This window comes from Leptopilina heterotoma, unplaced genomic scaffold (assembly GCF_015476425.1).
Source record: "Leptopilina heterotoma isolate Lh14 unplaced genomic scaffold, ASM1547642v1 Lhet_177, whole genome shotgun sequence".
Lineage (NCBI taxonomy): Eukaryota > Metazoa > Arthropoda > Insecta > Hymenoptera > Figitidae > Leptopilina > Leptopilina heterotoma.
The window spans coordinates 1415509-1426763 of NW_025110893.1; the positions used below are offsets into that span (position 1 = coordinate 1415509).

Sequence of the window (11255 nt, forward strand, 5' to 3'; positions counted from 1 at the left end):
TAATATAGAGCAATAATAATGTGTTCTAAATACAGATAATTAATTTTAATTTATTAATAAACTTTGAGAAGTTATATACTGACATATGGTAATAGAATTAAATTCCCCAGACTCCCCAAGTAACCAGAAGTTAGTTCTCGTCCTTACCGACCACATCTTACCGACTGCAAATTTTAAAAAGGTTTTACCGGTAGTCCGCCAGACTTTCCATGTGCATTTGAGTTTTAATTTTTATATATTTATTATTTTGTTAAATAAAATAACTCCTATTTGTTAAATAAGTTTTCTTTATTCTCATTGTAAGACAAATTTTGTTACGGTTAGTGAACAATTTAAAGAAACAGTAAATCGAGTAAAATTCAGTAACTAGTAAATTTCATTATAAAGTGAAATTTTAGGTTAGGTTTGTTATTTATAATATGCAGTGAAATTATTATAAAATACGAAATAAAATAATAGAATATAATTTATAACAATACAAGAAACAATTGTTTAAAAAACATGTCATCCCTGTGGAAATTTACTAAACAATTACAATTAATTCCCAGTATTCTTCAACCAAAGTAAGTAGAATATTTTCCAATTTTAATAAAGTTCGAACGGGATTTATTTACTTCTTTTTCGAATTAAAATTTTATTATAAATAATATTGTCACTTAGCTTCAAAATATTCATTTTGACTTTCGAAATTTAATATTTAATTTATACTTTGAAGTTTAATTGTAATCGCAGTAATTATTGAAAATATTTCGTTCATTTCGAACGTTCAGAACTTTAAGAACATTATTTTTATTTGCAGGTGTAAATAAAATGTAATTAAAGATTGACTCTTAATAAATTTGATTTTCGATTGAATAAATTTTTAATTTTTAATTTTATTATTTAATTTTAGAATCAATGTAACAGAATTAACACAAAGGGGAATGAAGACACTTAATCGTCCACCGAAAAAACGTTTATCGCCCTGGCTAAAAACACCACAGGCTCCATTAAATGATGTTCTTCAGGAAAGAATTTCCGATGATAATAAGGAATTTATTCACGAAGTCCTCACAGACATGTACCCAGAAGTTAATCCAAATTATAAATCTCCACTTAAAATTGAGCCTATAGAACCAAACGTTCAGTGGACAAAACATTCGCAACGTTGTGGAGTTCTTGCAAAGAAAATTGGTGTTACCTTAATGTGGACGAAAAGTGGAAAACCAGTCAAAACCACTCTTCTGCAGGTATTGTACATTTTTATTTTTACATTTCGTTTCAATATTTGTATTTATAATATTTTTTAACTAGCTGTCGTACCCCTCTTCGACGGGTTTTAGTTTCTACCAATGCATTTAACAGTGTTTCTACCAATCTGGAAAATCAGAAAATAGCCGGAAATTTAATTTGACCGGAAAATTAATAATTAGTTACCATTAGCTATTTCGGTAGTATAATATTACTACATATTTGAATAGTCTTCACCCTTTAGCAAAAAATCAAAAATTATCAAAAATTCGAAAAACCGAATTTCTTAAAATTCAACATTTTTTCTTCTCTTTTATGGAATTAAGCTTCATTATTTTTAGGCTCTTTAAAAATACTTTACTTAGTCAAAAGTCTCCACCCTTTGGTAAAAAATCTAAAATTATGAAAAATTCAAAAAAGCGAATTTCTTAAAATTTAACTTTTTTTCTTCTCTTTAATGGCATTTAGCTTCATTATTTTTGTGCTTTTAAAAAATACTTTACTTAGTTAATAGTCTCCACCCTTTGGTAAAAAATCTAATTTTATGGAAAATTAGCAAAAATTCAAAAAACTGAATTTCTTAAAATTCAACATTTTTTCTTCTTTTTTATGGCATTTAGCTTCATTATTTTTGTGCTTTTAAAAAATACTTTACTTAGTTAATAGTCTCCACCCTTTGGTAAAAAATCTAATTTTATGGAAAATTAGCAAAAATTCAAAAAACTGAATTTCTTAAAATTCAACATTTTTTCTTCTTTTTTATGGCATTTAGCTTCATTATTTTTGTGCTTTTAAAAAATACTTTACTTAGTTAATATTCTCCACCCTTTGGTAAAAAATCTAATTTTATGGAAAATTAGCAAAAATTCAAAAAACCGAATTTCTTAAAATTCAACATTTTTTCTTCTTTTTTATGGCATTTAGCTTCATTATTTTTGTGCTTTTAAAAAATACTTTACTTAGTTAATAGTCTCCACCCTTTGGTAAAAAATCTAAATTTATGGAAAATTAGCAAAAATTCAAAAAACTGAATTTCTTAAAATTCAACATTTTTTCTTCTTTTTTATGGCATTTAGCTTCATTATTTTTGTGCTTTTAAAAAATACTTTACTTAGTTAATATTCTCCACCCTTTGGTAAAAAATCTAATTTTATGGAAAATTAGCAAAAATTCAAAAAACCGAATTTCTTAAAATTCAACATTTTTTCTTCTTTTTTATGGCATTTAGCTTCATTATTTTTGTGCTTTTAAAAAATACTTTACTTAGTTAATAGTCTCCACCCTTTGGTAAAAAATCTAATTTTATGGAAAATTAGCAAAAATTCAAAAAACTGAATTTCTTAAAATTCAACATTTTTTCTTCTTTTTTATGGCATTTAGCTTCATTATTTTTGTGCTTTTAAAAAATACTTTACTTAGTTAATATTCTCCACCCTTTGGTAAAAAATCTAATTTTATGGAAAATTAGCAAAAATTCAAAAAACCGAATTTCTTAAAATTCAACATTTTTTCTTCTTTTTTATGGCATTTAGCTTCATTATTTTTGTGCTTTTAAAAAATACTTTACTTAGTTAATAGTCTCCACCCTTTGGTAAAAAATCTAAATTTATGGAAAATTAGCAAAAATTCAAAAAACTGAATTTCTTAAAATTCAACATTTTTTCTTCTTTTTTATGGCATTTAGCTTCATTATTTTTGTGCTTTTAAAAAATACTTTACTTAGTTAATATTCTCCACCCTTTGGTAAAAAATCTAATTTTATGGAAAATTAGCAAAAATTCAAAAAACCGAATTTCTTAAAATTCAACATTTTTTCTTCTTTTTTATGGCATTTAGCTTCATTATTTTTGTGCTTTTAAAAAATACTTTACTTAGTTAATAGTCTCCACCCTTTGGTAAAAAATCTAAATTTATGGAAAATTAGCAAAAATTCAAAAAACTGAATTTCTTAAAATTCAACATTTTTTCTTCTTTTTTATGGCATTTAGCTTCATTATTTTTGTGCTTTTAAAAAATACATTACTTAGTTAATAGTCTCCACCCTTTGGTAAAAAATCTAAATTTATGGAAAATTAGCAAAAATTCAAAAAACTGAATTTCTTAAAATTCAACATTTTTTCTTCTTTTTTATGGCATTTAGCTTCATTATTTTTGTGCTTTTAAAAAATACTTTACTTAGTTAATAGTCTCCACCCTTTGGTAAAAAATCTAATTTATGGAAAATTAGCAAAAATTCAAAAAACTGAATTTCTTAAAATTCAACATTTTTTCTTCTTTTTTATGGCATTTAGCTTCATTATTTTTGTGCTTTTAAAAAATACTTTACTTAGTTAATAGTCTCCACCCTTTGGTAAAAAATCTAATTTATGGAAAATTAGCAAAAATTCAAAAAACTGAATTTCTTAAAATTCAACATTTTTTCTTCTTTTTTATGGCATTTAGCTTCATTATTTTTGTGCTTTTAAAAAATACTTTACTTAGTTAATAGTCTCCACCCTTTGGTAAAAAATCTAAATTTATGGAAAATTAGCAAAAATTCAAAAAACCTGAATTTCTTAAAATTCAACATTTTTTCTTCTTTTTTATGGCATTTAGCTTCATTATTTTTGTGCTTTTAAAAAATACATTACTTAGTTAATAGTCTCCACCCTTTGGTAAAAAATCTAAATTTATGGAAAATTAGCAAAAATTCAAAAAACTGAATTTCTTAAAATTCAACATTTTTTCTTCTTTTTTATGGCATTTAGCTTCATTATTTTTGTGCTTTTAAAAAATACATTACTTAGTTAATAGTCTCCACCCTTTGGTAAAAAATCTAAATTTATGGAAAATTAGCAAAAATTCAAAAAACTGAATTTCTTAAAATTCAACATTTTTTCTTCTTTTTTATGGCATTTAGCTTCATTATTTTTGTGCTTTTAAAAAATACTTACTTAGTTAATAGTCTCCACCCTTTGGTAAAAAATCTAATTTATGGAAAATTAGCAAAAATTCAAAAAACTGAATTTCTTAAAATTCAACATTTTTTCTTCTTTTTTATGGCATTTAGCTTCATTATTTTTGTGCTTTTAAAAAATACTTTACTTAGTTAATAGTCTCCACCCTTTGGTAAAAAATCTAAATTTATGGAAAATTAGCAAAAATTCAAAAAACTGAATTTCTTAAAATTCAACATTTTTTCTTCTTTTTTATGGCATTTAGCTTCATTATTTTTGTGCTTTTAAAAAATACTTTACTTAGTTAATAGTCTCCACCCTTTGGTAAAAAATCTAAATTTTATGGAAAATTAGCAAAAATTCAAAAAACCTGAATTTCTTAAAATTCAACATTTTTTCTTCTTTTTTATGGCATTTAGCTTCATTATTTTTGTGCTTTTAAAAAATACTTTACTTAGTTAATATTCTCCACCCTTTGGTAAAAAATCTAATTTATGGAAAATTAGCAAAAATTCAAAAAACTGAATTTCTTAAAATTCAACATTTTTTCTTCTTTTTTATGGCATTTAGCTTCATTATTTTTGTGCTTTTAAAAAATACTTTACTTAGTTAATATTCTCCACCCTTTGGTAAAAAATCTAATTTTATGGAAAATTAGCAAAAATTAAGAAAACTGAATTTCTTAAAATTCAACATTTTTCTTCTTTTTTATGGCATTTAGCTTCATTATTTTTGTGCTTTTAAAAAATACTTTACTTAGTTAATATTCTCCACCCTTTGGTAAAAAATCTAATTTTATGGAAAATTAGCAAAAATTCAAAAAACCGAATTTCTTAAAATTCAACATTTTTCCTTATTTTTTATGGCATTTAGCTTCATTATTTTTGTGCTTTTAAAAAATACTTTACTTATTTAATACTCTCCACCCTTTGGTAAAAAATCTAATTTTATGGAAAATTAGCAAAAATTCAAAAAACCGAATTTCTTAAAATTCAACATTTTTTCTTCTTTTTTATGGCATTTAGCTTCATTATTTTTGTGCTTTTAAAAAATACTTTACTTAGTTAATAGTCTCCACCCTTTGGTAAAAAATCTAAATTTATGGAAAATTAGCAAAAATTCAAAAAACTGAATTTCTTAAAATTCAACATTTTTTCTTCTTTTTTATGGCATTTAGCTTCATTATTTTTGTGCTTTTAAAAAATACATTACTTAGTTAATAGTCTCCACCCTTTGGTAAAAAATCTAAATTTATGGAAAATTAGCAAAAATTCAAAAAACTGAATTTCTTAAAATTCAACATTTTTTCTTCTTTTTTATGGCATTTAGCTTCATTATTTTTGTGCTTTTAAAAAATACTTTACTTAGTTAATAGTCTCCACCCTTTGGTAAAAAATCTAATTTTATGGAAAATTAGCAAAAATTCAAAAAACTGAATTTCTTAAAATTCAACATTTTTTCTTCTTTTTTATGGCATTTAGCTTCATTATTTTTGTGCTTTTAAAAAATACTTTACTTAGTTAATAGTCTCCACCCTTTGGTAAAAAATCTAATTTTATGGAAAATTAGCAAAAATTCAAAAAACTGAATTTCTTAAAATTCAACATTTTTTCTTCTTTTTTATGGCATTTAGCTTCATTATTTTTGTGCTTTTAAAAAATACTTTACTTAGTTAATAGTCTCCACCCTTTGGTAAAAAATCTAAATTTATGGAAAATTAGCAAAAATTCAAAAAACTGAATTTCTTAAAATTCAACATTTTTTCTTCTTTTTTATGGCATTTAGCTTCATTATTTTTGTGCTTTTAAAAAATACTTTACTTAGTTAATATTCTCCACCCTTTGGTAAAAAATCTAATTTTATGGAAAATTAGCAAAAATTCAAAAAACTGAATTTCTTAAAATTCAACATTTTTTCTTCTTTTTTATGGCATTTAGCTTCATTATTTTTGTGCTTTTAAAAAATACTTTACTTAGTTAATAGTCTCCACCCTTTGGTAAAAAATCTAATTTTATGGAAAATTAGCAAAAATTCAAAAAACTGAATTTCTTAAAATTCAACATTTTTTCTTCTTTTTTATGGCATTTAGCTTCATTATTTTTGTGCTTTTAAAAAATACTTTACTTAGTTAATAGTCTCCACCCTTTGGTAAAAAATCTAATTTTATGGAAAATTAGCAAAAATTCAAAAAACTGAATTTCTTAAAATTCAACATTTTTTCTTCTTTTTTATGGCATTTAGCTTCATTATTTTTGTGCTTTTAAAAAATACTTTACTTAGTTAATAGTCTCCACCCTTTGGTAAAAAATCTAAATTTATGGAAAATTAGCAAAAATTCAAAAAACTGAATTTCTTAAAATTCAACATTTTTTCTTCTTTTTTATGGCATTTAGCTTCATTATTTTTGTGCTTTTAAAAAATACTTTACTTAGTTAATATTCTCCACCCTTTGGTAAAAAATCTAATTTTATGGAAAATTAGCAAAAATTCAAAAAACAGAATTTCTTAAAATTCAACATTTTTTCTTCTTTTTTATGGCATTTAGCTTCATTATTTTTGTGCTTTTAAAAAATACTTTACTTAGTTAATAGTCTCCACCCTTTGGTAAAAAATCTAAATTTATGGAAAATTAGCAAAAATTCAAAAAACTGAATTTCTTAAAATTCAACATTTTTTCTTCTTTTTTATGGCATTTAGATTCATTATTTTTGTGCTTTTAAAAAATACTTTACTTAGTTAATAGTCTCCACCCTTTGGTAAAAAATCTAAATTTATGGAAAATTAGCAAAAATTCAAAAAACTGAATTTCTTAAAATTCAACATTTTTTCTTCTTTTTTATGGCATTTAGCTTCATTATTTTTGTGCTTTTAAAAAATACTTTACTTAGTTAATATTCTCCACCCTTTGGTAAAAAATCTAATTTTATGGAAAATTAGCAAAAATTAAGAAAACTGAATTTCTTAAAATTCAACATTTTTTCTTCTCTTTTATGGCATTTAGCTTAATTATTTTTTTGATGTTGCAAATTTCTTACTTTACATACTGATCTTTAAATAAAAAACTTTAATAGCTTTCCCTGTAAAGCGTGCTTAAAGATTAAAAATCACTATTTTTTTAGAAAAAAGTTGATATAAAAAATCGAAAGTTAATATTTTTTAATCGGATAAGGCTATGATTTTAAGTTACGTTAATACCTGATAGACTGCCAAATTTCACTTTAATTGGTTAAACCGTTTTCAATTAATGCGCGTACAAAGTTTTGCATACTGACAGACAGACAGAAATTTTTTTTTTACATTTTTCGAATTCTAATGAATCAAGACGAAAAGATATATAAAAATTTTCAAGTTTGGAGCAATGTACAGACAGAAGCCTTATTTTATTAATATAGATTTTAATTTAAAACACTAAAAAAATATATAATAAATTCTAATCGAATTTCTCGAAAAACGTAATTATTCTGAGAAATTTTATTAAAATTTGTCATTAATTGTCAATTATTTAAATATTTGTTGATAAAATTCTTTGTTAGAATTCAATTTTAAGAAAAAATTGAATAAATAAATTACTTCTTTGTATTTAAATAATTGACTTCTCGTTGAATTTTTTAATAAAACCCTGGACAGAAGAAATTTTCTTTTTACTTTGGCAGATGATATTTTTACTATTCTTATTGTATTAGAAACGATTTTTTCCTTTTTGTTTCAGGTTGTTGATAATCACGTCATTAAATATACTCCACCAGAACTTTTTAATCCAAAAATAGGAAAACCAAGAATTCAAGTTAAAAAACATTTGGGTTGCCTAATAGTCGGAGCTGTCTCCACTGATCCTCAATTTGTATGCAATTTCTTTTCTTCGAGAATTTTTCTCTATTTTGCTAAATATAAAACCAATTTTAATGTTTCTTTTTTTAGTTGACAAAAGATTACAGTGATTTGTTCGAAAGATCTGGTGTTATGCCTAAGAAAGCGTTGGCAAGATTTAAGATAACTGCAGATGCTGCACTACAGCCAGGAACACCTCTTTATGCCACTCACTTCAAACCCGGAGATGTTGTGGACATTAGAGCAAAAACGTAAATTAAATTTGAATAATTTTTGTTATTAAAATATAAATGAAATATAATAATACTCTCCACAATTTTAATAAAATTTAAAGAAAGAATTGAAAAAATTTTAATAAAATTCTTTGAAACGATTCAATTATTTTCAAAAATATTAAGAAAGCTTTTTCGCTAGAATTCAATTATTTTAACAAATAATGAAATTCTTGGTTGAAATTCAATTATTTTGAATATCTAATATTTAAGTAAAATTTATCAAAAAGAATTCAATTATTTTAGAAAATTTTAATAAACTTTTTCGAAAAGTTCTATTATTTTCATAAAAAATAAAATTCATTGCAATAATTTAATTATTCATTTTTAATTTTAATAAAATTCTTCGACAGAATTTATTTATTTTCAAAAATTTAATAATAATTCTTCGAAAGAATTTAATTATTTTCAAAGAAGTTAATAGAATTTTTTAACAAAATTGAGTCATTTACATAAATTTTAGGAAAATTCAATAATTATAAAAAATTTCAATAAAATTCATAAAAAGAATTCAATTATTTATAATTTTTTAATACAATTTCTTAATAGAATTTAATTGCTTTAACAAATTTATTTTTATATTCTTATAATTAAATTCTCGTAGAACTTTCTAAAAAAAATTAATTTCGAAATGAATTTAATTAAAAATTTTAGATAATAATTGAATTTTAAAAATCATCATTCAAAAATTGATGTTTATTCTTGAGAATATAAAATTTTTTTATTTACCAAATCTTTTGCTATAGTTTAGTTTAATGAAATGAAATTATTTTTTTATTTTTAATAGAATATAATAATAAATTTATAATTAATGTAATAATAATTTCATAATAAAATGAAAACATTTTTTTTCTACTTCAGAGTTGATCGAGGATTTCAGGGAGTCATGAGACGCTGGGGTTTTAAAGGACAACCCGCGACTCATGGTCAAACTAAAACTCATAGACGACCTGGAAATATTGGCTCAGGTGGTGAGAGAGGAGTTATACCTGGCACTAAAATGCCCGGTCACATGGGTAACAGATACCGTGTCTTGAGAGGCATTCAGGTGAAAAATTAAACTATGTCATTAAAATTATTAATCCACAAAAAGATTAAAGTGGAAAATTTTATCAAGAAATTTGTCAAATAATTTACAATTGTTTAAAATTTTTTCACATTTCAGATTTTAAGGATCAATACAAAATTTAATGTACTCTTTGTTAGGGGTACTGCCATACCTGGAGAAATAAATAATATAATTCAAATTTTCGATACTAAATTATTAAGAAGGAAACACAAAGAAGCGCCTGCTTTTCCAACATATTTCCCAACTGGCGATGAACCTGAAGAACTTTACATGGACGAGATGCATCATTTTGGTGAAGCTACAATCGAATTCGAAGAACCACAACAACAAACAAAAAAGAAATAAAGAAAATTTTGTTCCATATAAATAAATAAATAAATAGATTTTTAAATATAAAGAATCGATTGTCTAATTTCATTTCTACTTTGACTTTCATTTTCCAGGGTTGCCTCAAGTCAGGGAAATCATGGAAATGCGGAAAATGTTAGAGAATGTAAGAAGTACTGGAAAAATAAAAATACTTTTAGAATTAGTACAAAAATTCTGATTTTTGAAGTTCAAAACTATTCTAGAAAAGAAATTGAAAACTGAATTCAACAATAAATTTTTCTCACTTGGCTTTTTATTTTCGAAAATAATTAAATTCTAGAACAACTTTCCTAATATTAATTTAACTTAACTCGACTTAACTTTAGTTAAAAACAGTTGCAAATTTCATAAATAATTGAATTTCAGGTTTTAAACTGAAATTTTCGAAAAATTTTAATTGATGTGAAGGAATCATTTTTATTTAATTTAAACCAATTCAATAAATTATTGTGAAGAAATTAATAATAATTATTTACTTAAAAAATAATTTAAGTTGGAAATACCTTCTTTTATCAAATTAATTAAAACTTTGTGAAATCGAATTTAAAATAATTAATTTTGTTGAAGAGTTACATTAGAATTTCAAAAAAAAATTAATTTTCAAATATCAACTTCAATTTTTTAATAATAGGCTTAATTCAAAATTTTTTAAATTCACTTCAATAATTGATTATTATTATTATTTATTGTTTTCTAAATTTAAATAAAATTATTCGAAAGAATTAAATTATTTCATAAAAATTTTAATAAAATTCAACTCTATCAGATTTTTAAATACAAATATTAACAAACACGACTGTTTTTAAAACTAGCAAGTAATTTTTTGTAAAATTCAATTACCTAAAAATTTTCAATTAAAATTGAAGAAAAAACTATTATTTTCAAAAAATTCAAAGAAATTCTTCAAAACAATTCAATTATTTTCAAAAAATTCAAAGAAATTCTTCAAAACAATTCAATTATTTTCAAAAATATTAATTGAATTCTTAATAAGAATTCAATTACTTTAAAATTAAATATAATTTTAATAAAATTTGTAGAAGGAATTTAATTATTTGTTAATTTTAAAAAATTATTAAATTATTGATAATAATTAAATTAAATTATTTTCAAAAATATTAATTAAATTCTTCGTATGAATTCAATTGTTTTAATACAATTTTAATAAAATTAGTAGAAAGAATTTAATTTTTTTTTTTTTAATTTTAAGAAAGTTGTTCGAAAGAATTAAATTATTTTCAAAAATATTTATTAAATTCTTCGTGACAATTCAATTATTTTCATAAATCATAAAATTCTTTGCAGGAATTCAATTATTCTCGATGCGATTTTAATAAAATTTCTCTAATTTTCTCTTTTAAATTCAATAATTTGAACAATTTTTTTTTTAATTTGTAAAAAAATTCAATTATTTTTAACAATTTTTATAAAACTTCCTATAAAAATGGAATTATTTTCAATTTAATTTTAAGAAATTAAAATTAAATTAAATTTTTTTTGAAAATAATGTTTCTTTTAAATTTTTGAGTAATTGAATTTTTTGAAAAATTA

At 22.6% G+C, this 11255-nt stretch overlaps 1 protein-coding gene across 1 annotated transcript; it reads left to right on the forward strand.

Moving 5' to 3' along the window:
• The first annotated feature begins 179 nt into the window (after positions 1-179).
• LOC122499876 (39S ribosomal protein L3, mitochondrial) lies at positions 180-9735 on the forward strand. Its single transcript, XM_043608442.1, has 6 exons — positions 180-563; positions 893-1229; positions 7876-8007; positions 8085-8245; positions 9128-9314; positions 9432-9735. Exons 1-6 carry the CDS (start codon positions 502-504, stop codon positions 9678-9680), a joined length of 1128 nt encoding a protein of 375 aa, XP_043464377.1. The 5' UTR covers positions 180-501; the 3' UTR covers positions 9681-9735.
• Positions 9736-11255: the final 1520 nt, after the last annotated feature.